Below are 24916 nucleotides of genomic sequence, written 5' to 3'. Positions count from 1 at the left end.
CTAGTTAAATAAGGGTAAAAAAGCAACAAAAAAAAGCAAAGAGAAACTACTTTACTTTAAAACATGGTCAGCCAATCTGGAAAATTTCACAATAACTTTGAAAGTGTAGTCGCAAAAACCATCAAGCGCTGTGATGAAACTGGTTCTCATGAGGACTGCCACAGCAAATGAAGACCCAGAGTTACCTCTGCAGCAGAGGATAAGTTCATTAGAGTTACCAGCCTCAGATTGCAGCCCAAATACATGCTCCACAGAATTCTAGTAACAGACACATCTCAACATCAATTGTTCAGAGGAGACCGTGAATCAGGCCTTCATGGTCAAATTGCTGCAAAGAAACCACTACTAAAGGACACCAATAATAAGAAGAGACTTGCTTGGCACCAGGAAAAACTAGTAATGGACATGAGACCGGTGGAAAACTGTCCTTTGTGGTTCCCACCGTGCAGCATAGAGGAGGAGGTGTGAAGAGGTGTGGTGGTGCTTTGCTGGGTGAGTTATTTAGAATTCAAGGCACACTTAACCAGCATGGCTACCAAAGCATTCTGCAGCAATACGCCATCCCATCTGGTTTGCGTTTGGTGGGAGCATCATTTGTTTTTCAATAGGACAATGACTCAACACACCTCCAGGCTGGTGGTTTTATCAAGATGGTTTTATCGCAGAGTGATGGAAAATCAGCCAACAAGTACTCAGCATATGTGGGAACTCCTTCAAGACTGTTGGAAAAGCAATTGCAGGTGAAGCTGGTTGAGAGAATGCCATAGTGTGTAAAGCTGTCATCAAGTCGAAGTGTGGACTTTTAAGAATCTCAAATATAAAATATATTTCGATTTGTTTAACACTTTTTTGGTTACCACGTGTTATTTCATGGTTTTGATGTCTTCACTATTATTCTACAATGTAGAAAATAGTGAATATAAAGAATCACCCTTGAATGAGTAGGTGTTCTAAAACTTTTGACCGGTAGTGTACGTGCACAGGTCAAAAGGAATTTGATTAATCAAGGTGACAGACATTGACATATTAAATTCCTCCATGCACACTCTTGCCTGCATTTATCTGATCTACAGTGTAATCATTAGTCCAACAGTTGCAAACGAGAGTTTCTGTTGGACAAATTTAGGAATGTTTATCCCCGTTTTGTTCTGTTTACTTCCGTTAAAATCTCTTGAAGCTAGGGGGCACTATTTCTATGTTTGGAAAAATAACGTTCCCAAAGTAAACGGCATATTTCTCAGGACCAGATGCTAGAATATGCATATAATTGACAGATTGGGATAGAAAACACTCTAAAGTTTCCAAAACTGTAAAAATATTGTCTGTGAGTATAACATAACTGATATTGCAGGCGAAAGCCTGAGAAAAATCCAATCAGGAAGTGACTCTTATTTTGAAACCCCTGTGTTCCTATGCATCCCTATTGCCCATTGAAAGGGATATCAACCAGATTCCCTTTTCTATGGCTTCCCTAAGGTGTCAACAGCCTTTAGACATAGTTTCAGGCTTTTATTTTGAAGAATGAGCGTGAACGACCACATTGCGTAAGTGGACAGGAGGGGGCTCTCAGAGTGATTTGTGCGCAAAAGAGAGAGGCGGCCATTGTTACTCCCGGTCCGAGTGAAAAGCCAACTGTCCCGGTTGATATATTATCGAATAGATATTTGAAAAACACCCTGAGGCTTGATTATAAAAAACGTTTGACATGTTTCTGTGGACATTATGGATATAATTTGGAATTTTTGTTTGCGTTGTCGTAACCGTTCTTTCCGGTGGATTCCTGGGCATAACGCACCAAACTAACGGAGGTATTTGGATATAAAAAATATCTTTATGGAACAAAAGGAACATTTGTTGTCTAACTGGGAGTCTCGTGAGTGAAAACATCCAAAGATCATCAAAGGTAAACGATTAATTTGATTGCTTTTCTGATTTTAGTGACCAAGTTACCTGATGCTATGTGTACTTATTGTTTTGTCGAGCAATCGATAAACTTACACAAACGCTTGTATTGCTTTCGCTGTAAAGCATAATTTCAAAATCTGAGACGACAGGTGGATTAACAAAAGGCTAAGCTGTGTTTTCCTATATTGCACTTGTGATTTCATGAATATGAATATTTTCTAGTAATATTATTTGACTGTGGTGCTATGCTATTCATCGTTGTTGATGACAATTCTCCCGGATCCGGGATGGGTGGTTCTAAGATTAAGAAATTCAAGAATCACACACAGACACAGTTCACTTTCATAGCAGCCACATAAAAAAACATGGTCCATTTGAACGTTGTATTCCTACTCGCTCTCCTCTCACATTTTTCCTTCACTTGTGAACTTCAGTTCACAATACATCAGCTTTCTGTGACCAGGCGAAAAAACCTACCCAGGCCAAACCTTGATATCATAATTGCTAACCGCTACACACAGCCTACATCGTTGTCACAATATTACTATTATATGTAATAGTCAACATAGCTACTCGAACAGTGTACAGTCAGCAGCAAGCATTTACACTGGCAGGCCCTGTGGCAAGAAATTAATAAAACCAAAAGCTTACTTTGACTTGGAAGAATTCCAGTGTTGAACAGCCATAGCCAGCTAGCTAACATTAGCGTCCCTCTCTGTTTGAACCGGGTGTTTGAGTAGGCTAAACTAGGTAGCTGCATTCGCTAGCTAAATACGTGAAAGTGAAATACAACAACATCTCCCTCACTCTTTCTTGCCTCTCCTAAAGGTCATTTTATCTCTCTTTGAGTCAACTACTCAACATATTTTACACATTGCTAGCTAGCTAGCTGTAGCTTATGCTTTTAGTACTAGATTCATTCTCTGATTCTTTGATTGGGTGGGCAACATGTCAGTTCATGCTGCAAGAGCTCTGATCGGTTAGAGGACATCCTCGGAAGTTGTCATAATTACAGTGTAAGTCTATGGAAGGGGGTGAGAACCAAGAGCCTCCTAGGTTTTTTATTGAAGTCATTGTACCCAGAGGAGTACAGAAACTAGCTGTCCTCCGGCTACAACATGGTGCTACCCTAGAGAGTGCTGTTGAGGCTACTGTAGACCTTCATTGCAAAACAGTGTGTTTTAATCTATTATTTGGTGATGTGAATATATTTTGTATAGTTTTATCTAAAAAAAATGCAAAAAAAAAAAATTCACATAAAAAAAAAAAATCACTAAGGAGGATGATCCTCCCCTTCCTCCTCTGTGGAGCCTCCACTAGTACATATCTACCTCAATTACTTCTTACGCCTGCACATCGACTCAGTACGGATGCCCCTTTTTTAGCCAAGTTATCATTACTCATTGTGTATTTATTATTACTTTTATTGCGTGTTTTACTTTTCTATTATACCTCTATTTTCTTCCTCTCTGTATTGTTGGGAAGGGCCCGTAAGTAAGCATTTCACTGTCAGTCTACACCTGTTTAACATTTTATTTGTCTTTTCCTATGGATAAAATATTGCAGGTACATTACTCTGGCATGGTCCTGCGTATGGTATGAGGGCTGAGTCAGAATTCTGATCCTGCACAGGGACGCTGTTTCCTAATATCAGCAGTTATGTCAATGTTTGATGTGAAGGAAATGCACTGTTAGAGTTTTTTGTCCATTTCCCTTAACTTGCATTTATAGACCCCTTTTCTCCTGCTGTTTTTGAACTTACAATGACAGACTCGTTAAGACAGACAGCAGTAGTTATCAAAGTTCAACATTTGTTTGTAGCTATGTTGTATGAAGCTTCTCTACAGTTCTGTTGAAATGCAAACAAGCCTGCTTCAGTTGTCTTTTAAAACCTCACTTGACATAACTTGGTGCCTCTCTAGAATGAGGACAATTCTGCCCTTAGGCCTAATCAATGGATTCCACTGGTCCAAAAATGTTCAGTGTAGTACTCATTCTATCCTTCTGACAATGGATGACCCAATGTTCCACTGTTGAATTGTTACTGGTGACTTGAAATGTTGCATATTTAAGCCCCTCAGGGGAGAGGAAGTCATGTATTCCAGGAAATCTTCATGTGACAGGCGACACTTGACATGTCCATTGACTGAGGCATGAATGAATTGACCACTCAGAGGCACCTCTCATTGTTCCACACACACACACACACACACACACACACACACACACACACACACACACACACACACACACACGCACAGACAGAGGAATGACCCTATTTCCCTCGTGGCTTCTATTGTCCAAAGGCGAACAGCAAGCCTTCCTGTTTTCACTAGCTCACAGATGCTGCCTTGGCACCACAAGCTAAAGCACCAGAGGCCTGTTCAAGGTTGCTGTAATGTATTTCCCTTTGAACATCATGGTTTCAACTTTAGCCGTAATGGGAATGTATTGGAATGGTCCAGTGACCTCACTAAGCTGTGCTTTGTAGACTTCCGGTTCACTAGCCCTTTTCTCAAGATACAAAACCATAAACTCTTTACCTCAAAAGGATAGACTCGAGATCAAGCACCTGAGGGAGATTATGTGTGAAAGCAGGGACTTAATGTGTGTGTTTTATAAAAAGTGTGTGAGAGAGAGACAGCATTGTGTTTGTTAATCAGTGACTATACACAAAACTATACACAATTGCAGGACATGACAGGACGACAAGCTTCCTGTTTAGGCAATCCAGGCATTTCCTAGTGGTCCAGTGATGATGGCTGGTGTGTGTGAGCGCCATGTGACTGCAGTGTGTGTGCACTGAGAAATGCATTTAAACAAAATATATATATTGTTTTTGACAGCTGTGTGTTGCACACATCCTGCACACAGCATCACGGGTCAGCATCTAACCTTTTAATATCATGAGCATAATGTTTGATATTCAAATTTGTGTGATATTCTGTTTGATATTCATTTTGTATATCACAAAGCTAATGTAACTTCACACCAGAGAGGAGAGTTATGTGTTTTTTGACGTTATGGAGAATACTCTTACATAAGACGGTGAGATGAGACCTGTTGTCTCCATGTTTGACGTTGTTATATCTAGGTCTACTGCTGCCTACACCAGTCTCTGTAACTCTACGGCATAATGTTTCATCATCTGATGCAGCCAGTGTTTTCATGTCAATATGTGTGTGTGAGGATGTGCTTTGTTTGTTGTTTGAGAGGGCCCACATTTTGAGCTTGTTCTTTCTCCCGGTTTGTCTGATGTGTGTGCGTACGTGTGTGTGTGTTTGCGCGTGCGTGCGTGCGTGCGTGCGTGTGTGTGTAGGTGGGAAACCCTAGCGTGGAGCTGTCTCTGTCGGAGCTGCAGGAGATGGCCACACGTCAACAGCAACAGATCGAGGCCCAACAGCAGATGCTGGTTGCCAAGGTACTAGGACACAGACACTGCTGATCACATAGTCAATGATATATATATATATATATATATATATATATATATATATATATAAACAAAAAACATAATATACAGTACCAGTCAAAAGTTTGGATACACCTACTCATTCAAGGGTTTTCTTAATTTAAAAAAAATGTTCTACATTGTAGAATAATAGTGAAGACATCAAAACTATGAAATAACACATATCTAATCACATATGTAGTAATTTTATATTTGAGATTCTTCAAAGTAGCCACCCTTTGCCTTGATGTCAACCAGCTCTCAACCAGCTTCGTGAGGTAGTCACCTGGAATGCATTTCAATTAACAGGTGTGCCTTGTTGAAAGTTAATTTGTGGAATTTCATTCCTTCTTAATGCGTTTGAGACAATCAGTTGTGACAAGATAGGGGAAGTATACAGAAGATAGCCCTATTTGGTAAAAGACCAAGTTCATATTATGCCAAGAACAGCTCAAATAAGCAAAGAGAAATGACAGGCCATCATTATTTTAAGATGGCCAGTCAATCCGGAAAACTATCTAGCGCTATGATGAAACTGGCTCTCTTGAGGACTGCCACAGCAAAGGAAGACCCAGAGTTACCTCTGAAGCAGAGGATAAGTTCATTCGAGTTACCAGCCTCAGATTGCAGCCCAAATAAATGCTTCACAGAGTTCTAGGAACAGACACTTCTCAACATCAACTGTTCAGAGGAGACCGCGTGAATCAGGCCATCATGGTTGATTTGCTCCAAAGAAACTACTACTAAAGGACACCAATAAGAAGAAGAGACTTGCTTGGGCCAAGAAACACGAGCAATGGACATTAGACCGGTGGAAATCTGTCCTTTGGTCTGAGGAGTCCAAATTTGAGATTTTTGGTCCCAACAGCCGTGTCTTTGTGAGACGCAGAGTAGGTGAACGGATGATCTCCGCATGTGTTGTTCCCACCGTGAAGCATGGAGGAGGTGGTGTGATGGTGTGGGGGTGCTTTGCTGGTGACACTGTCTGTGATATATTTAGAATTCAAGGCACACTTAACCAGCATGGTCACCACAGCATTCTGCAGTGATACACCATCCCATCTGGTTTGCGCTTAGTGGGACAATAATTTGTTTTTCAACAGGACAATGACTCAACACACCTCCAGGCTGTGTAAGGGCTATTTGTCCAAAAAGGAGAGTGATGGAGTGCTGCATCAGATGACCTGGCCTCCACAGTCACCCGACCATAACCCAATTGCGAAGGCTTGGGATGAGTTGGACCGCAGAGTGAAGGAAAAGCAACCAACAAGTGCTCAGCATGTGTGGGAACTCCTTCGGGACTGTTGGAAAAGCATTCCATTTGAAGCTGGTTGAGAGAATGACAAGAGTGTGTGAAGCTGTCATCAAGGCAAAAGGTGGCTATTTTGAATAATTCTAAAATAAATAATATATTTGGATTTGTTTAACACTTTTTTAGTTACTACATGATTCCATATGTGTTATTTCATTTTAGTCTACAATGTGGAAAATAGTAAAAATAAAGAAAAACCCTTGAATGGAGTTTGTCCAAACTTTTGACTGGTACTGTATATATATATTTTGTTGTTGTTGAACTTTTACTCCTTTTTCTCCCCAATTTTGTAATTTTCAATTGGTAGTTACAGTCTTGTCCCATCGCTGCAACTCCCGTAACAAATTATTGTCCCACTAAGCGCAAAGGTGTAGGTCAAGAGCCATGAGTCCTCCGGAACACGCCCCTGTCTAGCCGCACTGATTCTTGACACACTAATTGCTTATCCCGGAAGCCAGCCACACCAATGTGTTGGAGGAAACACCTTACAACTGGCAACCGAAGTCAGCTTTCAGGCGCCCGTCCCCCCACAATGAGTCGCTAGAGCACGATGGGACAAGGACATCCCAGCCAGCCAAACCCTCCCTTAACCCGGACGACGCTGGGCCAATTGTGCGCTGCTTCATGGGTCTCCCGGTCATGGCCGGCTTTGACACAGCCTGGGATCGAAGCCTGGGCAGTAGTGACGCCTCAAGCACTGCAATGCCTTAGACCACTGCTCCACTCGGGCGGCCTTACCAGGAACCATCTTGACCTCACATTCAGAATACCGACTGGTGTCTATAGCTTTAGTCTCTGAGATGTCTGGCAATTTCTGTTATGTTGAGTGGTTGTGTTGGTTTAGCTTGGTTTGTGTCCATTACAGAACACTACAGCAAAACGCTTCAAAGCTTTTCGCATTGGACAAGTCCGGGTAGTCCCCCTTACTTCAGTCCCTTTTTCTTCCATTTGGTGACTACTGAACATCAACCTGGTGCCATTTGAGTGTGTCCAGAGTGTAAATCATTCTGCTTGGTCACAGACAGTTGTTCTGGTTTGGCTCAGGTTTCAGTCCCTGCTCTCTCTGCTGTGGGCTCCAGTCAGTCAACATGTGGGTCAGAGAGCAGATCTATATGTTATAGAGCTATACATAGATCCTCAGTTTACAAATGTCACCAGGGATCCATCTGATATGGCACCCTATCTATAGCAATGGTATTCAAACTTTTTCAGCCAGAATTTCTGGGTACACCATTTTGTCCACAATCATTTCTTGTGACCCTACCCCAAATATAATGACACAATCTAAAAATCGGTGCATTTCGATTTTTCGATCAACAAATAACCTTCACTTCATTCCGTTTTTTAAAATCTCTTGTAAAAATTAAAATAAACCAATAAATACATTTACTCAATAACATTTTATTTTTCAAAATATTGTTCTCAGAAGTACAATGGTCAGGAAAAACTCTTCCCCAACTCATCCCACCACAAATGCTGTTAGTGCTGAGCAACCAACTCTATTAAGACATGACAGGCAAGCAGGTAACATGTTTGTATATTGTCCCATACAATAATCTCTACTCCACATTTTTTGTTCCTAAAGAATAAAATAAATAAGTTGGCGACCCCGACTTTGAATACCACTGCTCTAAGGAACAGGCCAGGACAGGGAGGCCTGTTTTACTGTGGTCTCAGACAGAGGGACATGCTAACATGCTATCAGGGAAAATAGATACCTGCACACTGTCAAAGGGTTTGGATGAAGATCCAAAACAGATGCATCTGTTTACATGCAGGATACATTAACATGCAAACATGAGTGCTAAAAGGTCAGAGAGGCAGTGAGTGTGTGTTACCTGCTTGCCTGTCATGTCTTAATAGTGTTGGTTGCTCATCACAAACAGCATTTGTGGTGGGATGCGTTGGGGAAGAGTTTTTCCTGACCATTGTACTTCTGCTTATGCTTGATTTTTGATTGGTTGGGATATAGTTCACACATGGTCTGTTGTTGATCTGGTCACATGTGCTGTGGTCAGCTTGTTGTGGTCTCTGTGGTCATTTAAACACATCAAGCAGTTCCTAGATCATCTTGTGTGTGATGTTGTGTGCAGTCACTAGCTAGGTACAGGGTTATGGTTACTAAGGTCAGTATGGTCATTGTGTGAGGTGGCAGCATGCATCGCCAGGGACAACGAGCAGGGACAACAACAGGAAGGGAATAGATGTCCGGCAGGAAATGAGGTGAGCGGTGAGCAGCCAGCTGCTGGGCTGTCTCAAGGAGAGGAGAGGATGGAGAGGAACCTAGAGGGTTTAACAGTTAAGGGTTTACCCTATTTTACCACACGCGACATACTGGCAACTCAAATTTAGCACCAGGGAAGCATTTACCTGAGACATCAGGGGACAACTTGTCATGTATCCTTTAGTATTTTATTGATAATCACATTTCCTGTTTAGATCCGATTGTGGATTAGGTTTTAACTGGTGTGTCTCAGTCTGAAGGTAAATATGCCTGTTTCTGTTTTATTATGGGGCTGAGGAAACACTGGATGTTTCAACGTTGTCTATCCTATAAGCAGCCATGATGCCTTTTTATGTGTTGATGATTAGGGTAATACTGGTGATGCAGTTGACTACTAGAGGTTTAAAGAAGCTTCTATGACTTTATAAGCTACGTACATACACGTGTCAGTATGGGAATGTTTTATTTGTTCACTGTATTAACACTGTGTATTAATGTGTGTGATTAGCTGTGATTTTGGGTGTTTGCATAGAGTGGGTTACCGCTCTCATTTTGTCCTTCTATTGAACAGTGGATTGTGTTTAGTCAACACTCCCTGCCCAGTTCTCTCTCTCTCTCTCTCTCGCTCTCTCTTTCTGTGTCAGAACCTGCATTGTGTTTGCTCATTCTAGAGCAGACCTGAAAATTCTTTAGTCAGCACCACATAGCCTTGCAATCCCTTGTACTCACTACCTCATTCGCTCTCATTCACATACTGATTTGTTTTTCACTCATTCACTCACTCCACTACTGGTATGAATTGTTTTTGTTATTTAGATTATCTATGTATGTCATTTGCAAGGCTGGTATTTTTTGTATTTGAGAAAATGTGTGTTGGCAGCAAAGCCCTTTAAATGTTTTGCTAAGAGAAAAATGGTTTGTGTATTCTCTCTTCTCTGCAAATCTGTGTGTTTAGGTCCACTAAGTAAGCTGAATTCGATTACATTTGCTGTGTGTCTCTTGCTCCCTCTTTTCTCAATACTTTTTATTACTTTCTTTCTCTTTTCCACTCTCTTTTTCCTTTACCATCTCCTTCCTTTTCGTCCTTTGTTCCTTTCAGCTCTCTTCTGTGAGAACGGAGGTGTGTGTGGCTGTGTAGTGTGTGTGTGTGTGTGAAAAGTTATTTCTAAAAGCAGGTCATTGTTATGTGCTTGTGTTCGAATATGTGTGTCTGCGTCAGTGTGTGTAATTTTATCTGTGTCTGAATGAAGTGGAGGAATGCTTGCACTACATTTTACCTCCCCACATCTGTAACTCATTGTTCCCCTCTGTCCCTCCTTCAACTCTCCCCTCCCCACCCCTCTCTTCCCCTCCCCCTCCTCTTAGGAGCAGCGTTTGAGGTACCTGAAGCAGCAGGACCACACACAGGGCCAGACGGCGTCAGAGGCTGAGAAGCTGCAGAGGTTGAAGGAGCGAGTGGAGAGTCAGGAGGCCAAACTAAAGAAGATCCGCGCCATGAGGGGCCAGGTGGACTACAGCAAGCTCATCAATGGCAACCTGTGTAAGCAATGCTCCAATACACACACGCTTGCGCGCGCACACACACACTGCCCTGTTAACGTGGTGAAAGTAGAATCTGGGCTCCGTTCAGCTGTCCATGATGTCATCTCTTTCCTTAGTTCTGTCAGTGAGCCTGGAATCTGACCCTCCCTATGTTGTGGTCTGGAACTGGGTGTGTCTGGGTGTTGACAGGAGTTCTCTGAATGTTTTAACGTCTCCATGGTCATACTGTAGCAGGGTCTTGTTCTGTATAACGTCCAAGGCTGCACCCTGCCTGCCACACACTGATAATGATACACTATACTCACTCTTCTCTCACACAGCATCAGACTTGAAGCATATGTTTTGATTTCTCCATAACACACACACATATACACACACATAATACATAGTTACTGATATTAGTGTATTGCGTCCCCTGTCCTCTACCCATGCAGCGGCTGAGATCCAGCATGTGAGTGGGCTGTTCCAGGAGAAGCAGGCAGAGCTGCAGTCAGCTGTGGTGAAGGTGGACCAGCTCACCCAGCAGCTGGAGGACCTAAGGAGGGGACGTCTCAACGGCCTGCAGCCCCTAGGAGGACCTCTCACTGGCACCGCCGCCCTGGAGCTACGCAAACTTTACCAGGAGCTACAGGTACATTTCCTGAAGAAAATGTGTGCTTGCTTCAGCCATTTAAAATGATATTTTCAGTAGTACTGCAAGTACTGTACAGAAGTAAACATCTCATCACAATACCACAAGATTATGATGAAACAGAGTCATGCTGAGAGATCAGTTTAATGTGACACGTGTTTTTACGTAATACAACAAGAAATTACACTATATAAAGTAATGACACTTCAGATTCAAATTTTCAGGGGGATGTTACATCATCCAGCTCTAGATCAGATGAAGGAGAGGAGATTAGAGTCAGATTTAGATTTTCATTCTGAAGGACATTTGCAGCTTTTGTCTCTTCATCCCTCATCCTGCCAGGGCCTGGTTAAACAGACAGGACAGGATGCCCACTGGCGTGACTCTGCCATGCCACCAACACGCACACACGTCCACTCGTGCACACACACACACACACACACACACACACACACACACACACACACACACACACACACACACACACACACACACACACACACACACACACACACACACACACACACACACACACACACACACACACACACACACGCAGGAATGACCCTATTTCCCATCCATCTGACCCCTGGTGTGACTCACAGCCATGCCGTTCCCTGTTCCCTCTGTGTCTCTGTCAGGTGCGTAACAAGTTGAACGCGGAGCAGAGCGGCAGGCTGCAGCAGAACAAGGAGCTGCTGAATAAGCGCAACACAGAGGTGACCATGATGGACAAGCGCATCTGGGATCTCCGCGAGCGCCTGCACAAGAAAAAAGCTGAGGCACGTCAAAAAGAGAACAACCCTGTAAGACCAGGAAGGAACTCTCACAAGCTCACCAGAGATACTCAATCTATCTCAATACCTTTGTGCTCCCAGAGATACTCAATACCTTTGTGTTTCTAGAGATACTCAATATATCTCAATACCTTTGTGTTTCCAGAGATATTCAATCTATCTCAATACTCAATACCTTTGTGTTCCTAGAGATCTCAATACCTTTGTGTTCCCAGAGATCTCAATACCTTTGTGTTCCCAGGGATACTCAATCTATCTGAATACTCAATACCTTTGTGTTCCCAGAGATACTCAATCTATCTCAATACTCAATACCTTTGTGTTCTCAGAGATACTCAATCTATCTCAATACTCAATAACTTTCTGTTCCCACTCACTCTTACACTCAGACCATCAGCGCATATGCAGTAGCATAGCACGCCTACATACTGCACTGCACAGTGCCTAGTGAAAGTACTCACAGTTTTCACATTTTGATGCCTTAAAACAAGTTTTTAAATTTGCAAATGTAAGCCAACAAGATGCTAATAATTTCACTAGGCACTGTTTATACATTCAGTATGTAGGTAATTGGCTTCACTCTCTGTCTCTTTGAAATTCTCTGTAATCTACAGCAGATCATTGTGATTTTAAGCATAGCTGACATTGTATTTCCCGTCTCTCTCTCTCCACTCCACAGCTTAACAGGATAAATGGGCCTCCCTCCCCCCAGCCCACCCCCAGCAGCTCAGGGCGCGTGGCCGCTGTGTGTCCCTATATCCAGGTCCCCGTCCCAGGCAGACAGGAGGGAGGCTACGCTCTGCCCCCAGACCCATTAAAACCACAGTCTGTCCCTGGGACTGGCCCCATCAACCATGGCCGCTCTAAATCAGGTCAGTCCCTGCTCCACACTCTGCAGCTTTACCTACGTTATCACTCTCAAACTACCGTTTGTCAGACTATATCTGTCTATTTGGGACACCTTGGTTGATCTTATCTCGACAGTCATGCGATTGGTAAGGAGGAGGTGGTAGAGGATTTTAGTTCAGAGTGGTAGCAGCACGTAACACCTCTGAGCAGATATTTCAAATCTAAACTCGTCCTATTTTTGTGTTATCTGGCTCAGCTTTCTCTAACTTCCTTTCCTCTATTCTCCCATGTCTGTCTGTGGACCTCTTCTTCTCCTTCCCTTACTCGTATCGTCTTTTCCTGCTGTTGTTGTCGTCGTTATTGTTGTTGTTGTGACCACGGTGTGTGGCGGTCTCGGCTCAGCAGAGGAGGAGGGGTGCGGTGTGAGGAAGCCCTCCGGCCAATGGAAGGTCTCAGATTTAGACATCATAGTGGACCCCGTGGAGCTGAGAGAGGGGTCCCGGTCCCCCTCAGGGGCCCACGGTGCCAACAGTGAGTCGGCAGCCAGGGACCAGGGCAGCAGAAGGAGAGGGGCTTCAGTAGCATAACTCAATATCAACAACAGTGCTTAAACATTAATTCTGATAGTTATGTACACTACCGGTCAAAGGTTTTAGAACACCTACTCATTCAAGGGTTTTTCTTTATTTTGACTATTTTCTAGATTGTAGAATAATAGTGAAGACATCAAAACTATGAAATAATACATGTGGAATCATGTAGTAAACAAAAAAGTGTTAAACAAATATATTTTATATTCAAATAGCCATCCTTTGCCTTGATGACAGCTTTGCACACTCTTGGCATTTTCTCAACCCGCTTCAACTGGAATGCTTTTCCAACAGTCCCGAAGGAGTTCCCACATATGCTGAGCACTTGTTGGTTGCTTTTCCTTCCCTCTGCAGTCCGACTCATCCCAAACTATCTCAATTTGGTTGAGGTCGGGGGATTGTGGACGCCAGGTCATCTGATGCAGCACTCCATTACTCTCCTTCTTGGTAAAATAGCCCTTACACAGCCTGGAGGTGTGTTGGATCATTGTCCTGTTGAAAAATAAATGATCTCACTAAGCCCAAACCAGATGGGATGGCGTGTTTAGAAAGCTGTGGTAGCCATGCTGGTTAAGTGAGCCTTGAGTTCTAAATAAATCACAGACAGTGTCACCAGCAAAGCACCCCCATACCATAACACCTCCTCCTCCATACTTTACGGTTGTAAACTCATGCGGAGGTCATCCGTTCACCCACACCGTGTCTCACAAAGACACGGCGGTCTTTGTGAGACTCCAAAAAATCTCCAATTTGGACTCCAGACCAAAGGACAAGTTTCCATTGGCCCAAGCAAGTCTCTTCTTATTATTGGTGTCCTTTAGTAGTAGTTTCTTTGCAGCAATTCGACCACGAAGGCCTGATTCACACAGTCTCCTCTGAACAGTTGCGGTTACTTGAACTCTGTGAAGCATTTATTTGGGCTGCAATTTCTGAGGCTGGTAACTTTAATGAACTTATCCTCTGCAGCAGAGGTAACTCTGGGTCTTCCTTTCCTGTGTCGGACCTCATGAGAGCCAGTTTCATCATAGCGCTTGATGGTTTTTACGACTGCAGTTGAAGAAACTTTAAAAGTTCTTGAAATGTTCCGTATTGACTGACCTTCATGTCAGTCAGTAATGATGGACTGTTGTTACTTTTTGCTTATTTGAGCTGTTCTTGCCATAATATGGACTTGGACGTTTATCAAATAGGGTTATCTTCTGTATACCACCCCTACCTTGTCACAACACAACTGATTGGCTCAAACACATTAAGAAGGAAAGAAATTCCACAAATGTACTTTTAACAAGGCACGCCTGTTAATTTAAATGCATTCCAGGTGACTACCTCATGAAGCTGGTTGAGAGAATGCCAAGTGTGTGCAAAGCTGTCATCAAGGCAAAGGGTGGCTATTTGAAGAATCTCAAATATAAAATATATTTAGATTTATTTCACACTTTTTGGGTTACTACCTGATTCCATATGTGTTATTTCATCGTTTCGATGTCTTCACTATTATTCTACAATGTAGAAAATAGTACAATTAAAGAAAAACCCTTGAAGAGTAGGTGTTCTAAAACTTTTGACCGGTAGTGTACATGCATGTATATAGTTATAACATCTACCTAAAACTAATGCCACAACCTTGCCTTCCCTCATTTACATTTACATTTAAGTCATTTAGCAGACGCTCTTATGTAGCTACAGGTTGAATCATTATGTAACTATTGTGTTCATCTTCTGTAGGCCTACTATGAGGTCCCATTCATTTCTCGCCTAGAAAATCCATTTATTTATATTGGAATTTAATGGTATTGTGTGAATATTTGTAGCCAAAAATACCACGGTCAGTCGAAATGACCTCGATTGAATAATGGGAAATAGATAGGCTACATGGTTTATTTGTATGGACAAAAATAGATCTATGACGTTCGAGAAGGGGTTACTGATGCATAGTTGTCCACCTCTATGAATGTACAATTCAAACGGGACTCATGTAGAGAGAGGCATGATGTGTCCTCTTTGATGGACTTGTGTTGCGTCAGAAATGCCACCTATTCCCTATATCGTCCACTTTATTTGACCAGAGCTCTATGTGGGCCCTGGTCAAAACTAGTGCTCTATATAGGGAATAGCATGCCATTTCAGGCTCAGCCCTAGATGATGTAGCGCCTCTAGTGCTCACCTTTAATAGGACCGGGCAGTTGTAATGTTTGAAAGGGAGAGTAGCAGTGGCTTTGCTGGCACAGACACTGCAACAGGTTTAATAGGAAGCCTGGCAGGCAGACAGACAGGATGCAGGGACTAGTTTACCTCCAGACAGACTATGTCTCCAGGAGAGCTGAGCGAGAGAAGAGAGGGAGAGGGGGTGAGAGAGAGATCCTCTTGGAGTGATAGACATTCTCTAATCCCTTTAACCTGATCTAAACCGGATCAGAAACGGGGACTAAAATACACACAGCACATACTCCTTGTTATTAGAACTGACACTGTGTCCCTCAGGTCAGTCTGTCCTGCAATATAGGTATGGAGGTCACCCTGTTCCTGTACTGTGCCAGTCTGTATGAGACTAATCTCTAGTGGACAGACGACATAAACGGTACGGGAGATCTGTCATGATACAATGGGATGCGCGGGATAACGAGCAGCATTAGTTCCCGGTGCTGTGGGCAAATTGTGATTTCGCAGGTGTTAGCATTTTTCAAATTTTGGAAGGGGAGGCAACATTTGGACTCTAACTTGCAAAGAGAGAGGGTGGAGCTCTTCGTTCCGGTTCCTATCCTCTTCTCTTAACACATATGGGCCCAGAACTTAATTGAGCATCTGACCAACTACGCAAGACTTTAGTTCTGGGTTAAGCGAGATTAGTATGAGACACAAGGCAAAGAGAGCAACGTGATCTCGAAATGGAAACGTATTAGCCTCAGGTACTAGTTCTTCAAATACAGTGTTGTGTGTGTGTGTGTAACTGTACTTTCAGTGCTCATTTAGACTACGTCAACATTCTATCGATCACTTCTCAAGATAACTAGAATACCACAGCCCATCTTCCCCAACCTTTATACTGATACACAGACTACCGGGTCCTGCTGTCTTTCCCCTCCCCTCTTTTACCTCTTGCCTTTCTCACTCAATCCCTCTCTTCTCTACCCCTCCTGTAGCCAATGATGCAGTGTGGCCCACCCTGAGTAAAAGTGTCTCCTCACGCCAACCTTCAGATTGGAGGAAAACCAGCCCAGACCAGGTGAGATCCCTACTTCATCTCCCACTACTACGGTCATTGAGAACCTCTCAATAGTCTAAAGTAGCTTCCTGTCATCATCTCCTCTCCTTCACCAGCACTGTTATTCTATAACTAACCATGAAAAGCAAATTCCTAGTAGGCATTCTCCAACATTTTGCTTTCACAGACCCTGTTTTTTCAGATCAATAAGGACGAAGGAGAGGACACAAGTAGAGAATCCACTTTAAACTATTGAGACGCAGCCATTCACTTTTTGCTCTTTCGCACATTCCTTGGACTCTCTCCTTCCTACTGTCCTACATGGACGTCTATCTAACTGGTTCACTCTATTTCGTTCCACAGAGCCTTGACTCCAGTAAGCTACCAGGAGGATCCGTGTCCAAACCACCACCCATCTATGGCACTTACCCTGCACCTACTGGTCACCCATCTATAGTCTGCTCTACCAGCTCCCTGCCCAGGTCTGCCCCTGCCACCTTAGCCTGGCAGCGCTCAGCTCCAACCCCTGCACCTCCTGGTTCCTCCTCCCAGCAGATCCAGCAGCGTATCTCTGTCCCCCCCAGCCCCACACCCCAGCCGGGCCAGGGAGAGAGGCCTGACCCCCCGTTGGCTGTGGCTGTGAGGCCCTATGTCCCAGACAGGTCCTCCTCCAGGCCTCAGTCCCCCAGGAAGGGCCCAGCCACCATGAACTCCTCCTCCATCTACCACATGTACCTGCAGCAGCCTGCAGCCAAGAGCTACACACTAGGAGGCAGATCTGCTGTCAAAGCAGGTAAACCCCTCAATAGATTAACATGATATTTTGTAAAGAGTCAGTCAGACCTGGGTTCTAATAGTATTTGATTTCCTTCAAATAATGTATCTGCACTTGATTGAGCTTGTCTGGCACAGTAGGACCAATGTAATAGTCCCAAAAGTGCAAACCCATTTGAATCCAGATAACGCTTGACTTTCCTGTTGGGCCTCAATCGGTATGGTCCTATAATAATGTCTTTATCTCCTTTTGTTTGTAGTGTATGGGAAACCAGTGCTTCCCTCCAGCACCTCTCCCTCCCCTGTGCCCTTCCAACACGGGGCACTGTCCCCAGGAGGAGGCCTGGGGGGTGGAGAGGACATGGTGGACAGGGAAGGGGACACCACAGAGGGTAGACTCCTACCCCCTCCCAGTGTGGAGAACATCCCGCGGCCCCTGAGCCCTACCAAGCTGACCCCCGTGGCCCACTCCCCGCTGCGTTACCAGAGCGATGCCGACCTGGAGGTCCTGCGCCGGCGGTTGACCAACGCGCCGCGCCCGCTGAAGAAACGCAGCTCCATCACAGAGCCAGAGGGCCCCACCGGACCCAACATCCAGAAGCTCCTGTACCAGCGCTTCAACACCCTGGCCGGAGGCATGGAGGGCAGCAACAACACTCCGTTCTACCAGCCTGTCTTCATGGGTGGTGTCCTGGGATGTCCTGACATGGACAACATCAACAATGCTAATGGGAACCTGATGGAGACAGCCTCCCTTGTGGTCACTGCAGCAGAGGGTCCCAATTCAGACCATCGCCTGTCCCCTTCCTCTGACTCCAATGAAAATCAGCAGCAGAGGACCCCCCCACCCAGTGAGGCCATTCCCTGCTTGCCCACCCCCCAGCCCAGCAAGGAAGACAACAACAACAACCAGTCTGGTCCTACCACCACCAGCACCACCTCCACTCCAAGGCCCATCCCTGAGGCCTCGTCCCCCCAGCAGAAAGACACCTCTCCTCGGACTGTCACACCCCCGGCACTGCCTAAGGTAAACCTGCGGAGCTACAGCTCCACAATGTAACAATATGCTTCCTTTTTGTAAATCATAATTCATAGGGTCCAGAGTTTCTCCTGGTCAGGTCACACGGTAAGCAAAAACTCCATGAAAAAAAAAAGTGATGACTGTAACTCTGACTTATGTTAAGAGTTGCCATCAGAGTTGCAGACTTCACTTTCTTCACAGGAAAAACTCTCTGCCTTAGTCATGACATTAGGTAGAGAGTAACTCCCCTTTCTCTGTCTCAGCAGATCAAGAGGACTAACCTGAAGAAGCCTGAGTCAGAGCGGACAGGCCACGGGCTGCGGGTCAAGTTCAACCCCCTGGCCCTGCTACTGGACGCCTCTCTGGAGGGAGAGTTTGACCTGGTGCAAAGGATCATCTATGAGGTAATCATACGCTCTTCAATTCAAACTATTATCCCCAGAAGATAAATGAACTGTGTTGAGTCTTCTCATTTTACATACCATAGACTGTCAAGCACGGGAGGGATTTCAAACTGACATCTAAATCATCTTACCTTTAAACATTTTAACAGCTTTTTGTGACAACTGTTGATGTAAAAAAAAAAAAACAGTATTTATCATGATTATTTAATTGAATAATGAAATAAATGTGACTGATTGACCCTTTTCGCCATGCAGGTTGAGAATCCCAGCACAGCCAATGACGAGGGCATCACCCCACTGCACAACGCAGTATGTGCTGGACATCACCACATCGTCAAGTTCCTGCTCGACTTTGGGGTCAACGTCAACGCTGCTGACAGCGATGGATGGTGAGTACATTCATTATACACTGTTTAAACCCTGCTGTGACCATTTCTCTTTTACGTTCCTCTTTCACTTGATATTTTCTATTTCGTTCACCTTGGCTTTGCTCACCTGTATTTAAAATGGTCAATGGACTGACTACACAATGTCTCCATGAACGTCTCTCTCCTTTTGTGTCCGTCATACATCCAGGACCCCACTACACTGCGCAGCCTCCTGTAACAGTGTACATCTCTGTAAGATGCTGGTGGAGTCAGGGGCGGCCATCTTTGCCACCACCATAAGTGACGTGGAGACAGCGGCTGATAAGTGTGAGGAGATGGAGGATGGATACACACAGTGTTCCCAGTTCCTCTACGGTGAGTGGTGTTCTATAGAGAGACATATGGCTCCTGAACACAAACAACCCATAGCCCCTACACCCTACACACTAGGAACTTGTGCTGGGATATGTAAAATTGGATAGGTATAAGCAATATGGTGAAAGCTCCACCTAACCTATCTGAAGGCGAGGTGAAGTTCCAACGTTATTGTTTAGCCAGGGTTTTCTAGACAAGGCCATGGTTTTGTGTCAGGAAGGTTCAATAGTTTTTCCATGTGAACTGTGAAGTGACCCTCTTCCCCTCTATCCGCCCCCCAGGGGTGCAGGAGAAGCTGGGTGTGATGAATAAAGGGTCAGTGTACGGGCTGTGGGACTACGAGGCCCAGAGCTCAGACGAGCTGTCCTTCCACGAGGGAGACGCCATTACCACTCTGAGCCGCAGGGACGACGCTGAGACAGAATGGTGGTGGGCCAGACTACATGACAAGGAGGGATACGTGCCACGCAACCTGCTAGGGGTAAGGCCAGCCACCACGATGGATACAACTATGGTCTAAATCACCAGGATGTTAATATGAATCCCCAATTAAATGTTAGTTGAAATTGATTAGGAGCTTTAACCCAATGACAGAAGTGGCATCTCAAAATATTTTATAATAAATCCTATGCCTGTATAAACTGAATATTCCTTAATATGAACAATAACGTTTTCTTCTTCTTACAGTTGTATCCAAGGATCAAGCCTAGACAACGTTCTCTGGCATAGAGAAGATGACGCACGTTGCTGAGAAGATAGTGCACGTTGTTGTGCTGGGACTGGGCTCAAGAGCTGGAGCTGACAAGACTTGCAGACAGTAGCAGCGCCTGGACAGTGCCCTCTCTCTGTGTCAGTTTGTGCCACCCCAGAACAAAGGACAAGGGCCAGGGCATGGATAGAGTGGCCTATATCTGGACAGACAGACAGACAGAGTGAGACAGACAGATGGACGGACGGACGGACGGACAGACAGGCTCGATATTGGTGGTCACTTATCAAGTAGGAAGAAGAGCCAGCATACACCATCCATAGATCCCTGTCTGCATTTAAGGTTTCGCTTTTCTCCCTGACTAAGCTGACTTTTTCTCATTGGTTCATGAAGCAATGAAGCACCATTTATACTTATTTTTTTGCTACCACCCCTCATTCAGAGAATACTCTGGGACTGGGCTTCCCATTTCCCTCTCTCACTCAGTGTTTTTCTCCTGTGTGTCAGTCGAGTAAGGACTTGAATGTGATAATCTCAGAGAAGGGAGCAGAGGACAGGACAGAGGCAGTCATGGGTTAGTGAATGTGGGTTTGAACTAAGTGCTGTTAGATGAAGATGGACAGTTACCCAGCAAGGCATATCTCCAGGGTTTCAGTGGAGGAAAGAAAGCGAGAGATAAGATAATGTTTTTACGAGATGAGAAATGGACATGATGAAATGTGACAGCAGGTGTTATTGAACGACTCTGAAGGCTGGTTGAAGCTACTGAAAGAGATGTGGAATGTTTAAAACAGTCATACAATATTGGTTTTATTTTTGCGAACCAAAATGTGTTCGTTCTGAAGGAATGAGGGGAAGAGGTAGTGCTGGGATAGGAAAGTGAGAGATGCAGTATTTTCTTATACAGATATAATAACTATGAAGCTAACGATGAGTGTGAATTGAAACTAAGCTCATCAAACACGCATAGGCCTACAGTATATAAATGCTTTATCACCCAAACAGGAGGTCTACAGTTAGGATCTCTCTTTGGCGTTTGTATTCATATTGAGTTCAATTTAGGCAGACGTTTCTACATTGTGCTATTTTCCCTATTTTTGTTTCAGGTTGGTTGTTGTCTATTTAATAGCCATCATGAAAATGGATACACAATTTCATCACTGAGTATAGCCTACCTGTTGACCGACGCTGGCTTGATATACTGGTTGTGTATTACAGTCAACTGTATGGATGGGTTATGTGACATACAAAACAAACACCAATCAATATGATGCAAAAAAATTTAATGTACACAATAAATAATTATTTCCCTTGAATGGGAGTAAAACAAAATGTAACATAGAATGTTGTATGTTGTTATAGTAATAACGTCTCACTATGCTATGCACAATGCTTGCTTACATTGGCTGCAGTTTTCATACAGTCTACCAAACTAGAGTTAATAACAGGGGGCGTGTCGATTAATTTATGATCTATCCCACCTCCTTTGAAAGCTACACATTAACGGATAGATATGGCAGTTTATGCAAAGGTCAGGGATAAATCATGTACTGATTGTCGCAGCAAGCTATCTTGTCACAAAGTTGCACCGCCTACGACTACAAACGGAATATTGTTCTACAGCAGCCTACTTCGTGCCTATTATTGTCTTGTCATCCGCAACGGAATTGCAATTTTAGTTGACAGCGGAACATTGAGTCTCTCTGTGGATTGGGCACATTGGCGAGAAAAGAAAACCTGGATTTGCACATACGCAATTTACGCACTGTCATTCAAGGGGACATCGAATACTTCCAACGTTGTTATCCTGAGCCCTCATGGCAAGCCCAAAAGCCTTTCACATAAATAGCCCGTTTTTGGAGAGCATAGACATGTCAAAACGGACGGGGACCGAAGTGTATTTAAAAATGGAAAGTTCCCAACCATCCGGTTCATTCAAAATCCGTGGTATCGGACACCTGTGCCAAAAGGTAGGCACGTTCAAAGGGTTTAAGTAAAATGATCGTAAATCCAATTTACATAACATCTAATGACAACCATACGTAGAATAGAGATTTAGTAACATTTCACAGATTAGCCTATTGTTTTACGCAAGTTATCAGCCTACATACTGGAAACAAACAACCTCACACGCACAATCCTTTGAAATTCTGCTCATCATGGAAAATATGCGCCTTTATTATAAAGATTTTGTTTCAGGTTTATTTAGTACTGCTCAAACACTTGTGCGATCACACCTCCTAGTGTTGACCAGATACATTTTTATTTAATGCTTCCTTGAGTTCATGATGATAAGAACAGAGCAACGTTTCAATATATAAATAACACTTTCCCAGTTTGAATTTAAAAAAAAATACACATCTGATCAATGGCATTATACTTTTTTTAATTTCTAGATTGCAGGACCAGAGTCCAAAGGAGTTGTTTGCTCTTCAGGTAGTAGACGATTTATATAATACTATTTCCAAGTGATCCAAACATTCCCCAATATGACAATATCTTTATGTTGTGTTCAGGTGGCAACGCTGGGATGGCCACAGCCTATGTGGCACGTCAACTAAACATTCCAGCAACTATCATTGTGCCTTCATCCTCTCCTGAGCTGATTAGGGAGAAGCTAAAGGACCAGGGAGCCACGGTCAGAGTAGTCGGCAAGGTAATCCCGCCAATTAGTGACCACCTCTCCTCTTTTCCAGCCTTATAACCAAAGACTGATTTACTTGTGGACTTTGTAGGCTACTCTGTTCCCCCAGGTATTTGTTGCCATTTGTCTGCCTCATTTTTCCGTGTTCAGGTGTGGGATGATGCCAATGATGAAGCTCTGCGTCTGACCCAGACTGATGGCCTGACCTATGTCCCACCCTTTGACCACCCTCTGCTCTGGTGAGAAGATACTCCAGTCACACCAACCTTAAATGAGCCTGTAAGGGGCATGACTTCTAGAATGACCGACTTAGATCACAAATAATGGTTCAGATTCTGTGAAATTAACACCATTCTTCTCATATTAGGAGTTGCTGTTGCCTTTTCTTTTGAATGGACATTTTCCCCACCCCTTTTCTTCTTGTTTGTCTCATTTTTTCCCCCTTTCTATTTTGTGTAAAGTGTATGGTGACACATTTGTTTGGAAATTACACTCTAAATATGATTTGATTTGATTCTCCCCCAGGCAAGGCCATGCCAGTATTGTGAGAGAGATCAAGGCCTCTCTTCCATCCAAGCCTGGGGCTGTAGTTTTATCTGTGGGCGGAGGAGGGCTGCTCTGTGGGGTGGTGAAGGGCATGAAGGAAGTGGGCTGGGCCAGTGTGCCCATCATCTGCATGGAGACTGAGGGAGCAGACTGTCTTAACGCAGCAGTAAAGGCTGGCAAGATAGTCACCCTCCCTGACATCACTAGGTGAGAAGAGAACAGAGATTACACTGAGATATTCATTTAGCTTTATGTTATATTCAAATCTTTTCTACTCTATTCCATTGTAATGATCTGGCATGATGGTTGCATTGCCAGTGAGGCCAAGTGTCTGGGTTCGAAGACGGTGTGCAGCCAGGCCTTTGAGTACATTAAGGAGGGCAACATGAACATCATATCAGAGCTGGTCACTGACCAGCAGGCCTTGCAAGCAGTGGAGACCTTCCTGGGTGAGGTTATACCAGACACCGCTGTTGTCAGATGGCGCATTCTAGAATTGTCTTAAATGTTCAATACATCTCCATACATTACTCTGCTTTATTTGATGTATAGTTATATATTATATAGTTATAGAAACGTAGCTACTGTTACAACTACGACTAAAACAATATGTGTGTGTGTGTGTCCGTCCAGACGAGGAGCGTGTGCTGGTGGAGCTGGCCTGTGGGGCTGCGTTAGCGGCTGTGTACTGTGGTGTCATCCAGAGACTGCAGGGTGAGGGCCGGCTGCCTGTTCCCCTAGCAGGACCCCTAGTCATGATTGTCTGTGGAGGGAGCAGCATCAACCAGGCACAGCTGGAACATCTCAGGAAGGTCCTCAACAGATGAACACAGAACATGGAGCTCCTAGGCTGAGTCTCAAATGTCACCCTATTCTCTATATAGTTCACTACTTTTGACCAGGGCCTATAGCCTTGTCCCATAGTTGATCAAACAATACAAGATTTGGCTACAGCACATACAGTACGAGACTATTGGATTTCTACCAGCAGGTCATGGCTCCAGACTGTTTAACTGAAAGATTATGAGGACCGATTCGTAATTGTTTTTTTTATTGCAGCTTCTCACCCTGTTGTATACATTTTCACAATGTTGACTAATGCTGCCTCTAATTTCCCTGCTTTGCAATCAGTGTCACATTTGGAAAATCTCTGACAACCTTTTATGTCTCATAGAATAAAATCTGATATACAATTCAGTAGTGGTTATTATCTGTACATGTAATGCTTTGTTCAAATGCAGTTACTATTTGTTACCAGCAGGTGGTACTCCTTGTTGAGAATTCCAACCAAAAGACCAGTGTACTTGGTAGGCTATATTAAGAAGACAACCATTGTTGTCATTCTGTTTCTATCAGCATAGCCATTGTTTATTTGATATACATTAAGGCTACTATTTTGTTTAAGCTGACATGGTTGATGAGACAGTCTTAACCCAACATGGCTATGTTTAACAGATATCAGTAGAAGCCTTATAAAATCTATCATATAATAATCTAAAATAGTAATGAAAAAGCAGAGACAGGTTAAAGAAGGATTTTTAAGCCTTGAGACAATTGAGACATAGATTGTGT

At 43.8% G+C, this 24916-nt stretch overlaps 2 protein-coding genes across 14 annotated transcripts in view; both read left to right on the top strand.

Annotated features, from left to right (window-relative positions):
- LOC118362705 (apoptosis-stimulating of p53 protein 1-like) overlaps window positions 1–21486 on the top strand; it is a 45787-nt gene extending 24301 nt beyond the window's left edge. For 7 of the 13 annotated variants that reach the window (XM_052486423.1, XM_052486414.1, XM_052486421.1 and 4 more), the window contains 14 exons: window positions 5225–5326; window positions 10258–10432; window positions 10869–11065; window positions 11707–11871; window positions 12542–12734; window positions 13114–13242; window positions 16442–16524; window positions 16867–17296; window positions 17538–18304; window positions 18562–18702; window positions 18958–19091; window positions 19279–19445; window positions 19727–19926; window positions 20133–21486. In XM_052486423.1, the coding sequence (XP_052342383.1) occupies window positions 5225–5326; window positions 10258–10432; window positions 10869–11065; window positions 11707–11871; window positions 12542–12734; window positions 13114–13242; window positions 16442–16524; window positions 16867–17296; window positions 17538–18304; window positions 18562–18702; window positions 18958–19091; window positions 19279–19445; window positions 19727–19926; window positions 20133–20174 (2925 nt within the window). In that variant the 3' untranslated portion in view covers window positions 20175–21486. The remainder of the gene's footprint in view (window positions 1–5224; window positions 5327–10257; window positions 10433–10868; window positions 11066–11706; window positions 11872–12541; window positions 12735–13113; window positions 13243–16441; window positions 16525–16866; window positions 17297–17537; window positions 18305–18561; window positions 18703–18957; window positions 19092–19278; window positions 19446–19726; window positions 19927–20132) is intronic. The other 6 variants (XM_052486426.1, XM_052486418.1, XM_052486417.1 and 3 more) reach the window with 6 other exon arrangements.
- Window positions 21487–21623: 137 nt separating this feature from the next.
- On the top strand, window positions 21624–24537 carry LOC118362703 (L-serine dehydratase/L-threonine deaminase-like). The gene is made up of 7 exons (XM_035743262.2): window positions 21624–22124; window positions 22551–22590; window positions 22671–22810; window positions 22949–23037; window positions 23324–23551; window positions 23663–23793; window positions 23978–24537. The coding sequence occupies exons 1-7, from the start codon at window positions 21972–21974 to the stop codon at window positions 24169–24171; spliced, it is 975 nt and encodes a 324-aa protein (XP_035599155.1). The 5' UTR covers window positions 21624–21971; the 3' UTR covers window positions 24172–24537.
- The last annotated feature ends 379 nt before the right edge of the window (window positions 24538–24916 follow it).

Source organism: Oncorhynchus keta, chromosome 29, assembly GCF_023373465.1.
Source record: "Oncorhynchus keta strain PuntledgeMale-10-30-2019 chromosome 29, Oket_V2, whole genome shotgun sequence".
In the NCBI taxonomy this organism is placed as follows: Eukaryota; Metazoa; Chordata; class Actinopteri; order Salmoniformes; family Salmonidae; genus Oncorhynchus; species Oncorhynchus keta.
Note: the sequence above shows the minus strand (reverse complement) of the source record. Positions and strands in the feature narration are given on the sequence as shown.

Bases quoted from the DNA above. Each gene is read 5' to 3' on its own strand.
- LOC118362703 (XM_035743262.2), top strand. From the start codon at position 21,972: ATGGCAAGCCCAAAAGCCTTTCACATAAATAGCCCGTTTTTGGAGAGC. The intron at 22,125-22,550 runs GTAGGCACGTTC...TTTAATTTCTAG, and splicing joins TCGGACACCTGTGCCAAAAG to ATTGCAGGACCAGAGTCCAA. The intron at 22,591-22,670 runs GTAGTAGACGAT...TGTTGTGTTCAG, and splicing joins AGGAGTTGTTTGCTCTTCAG to GTGGCAACGCTGGGATGGCC.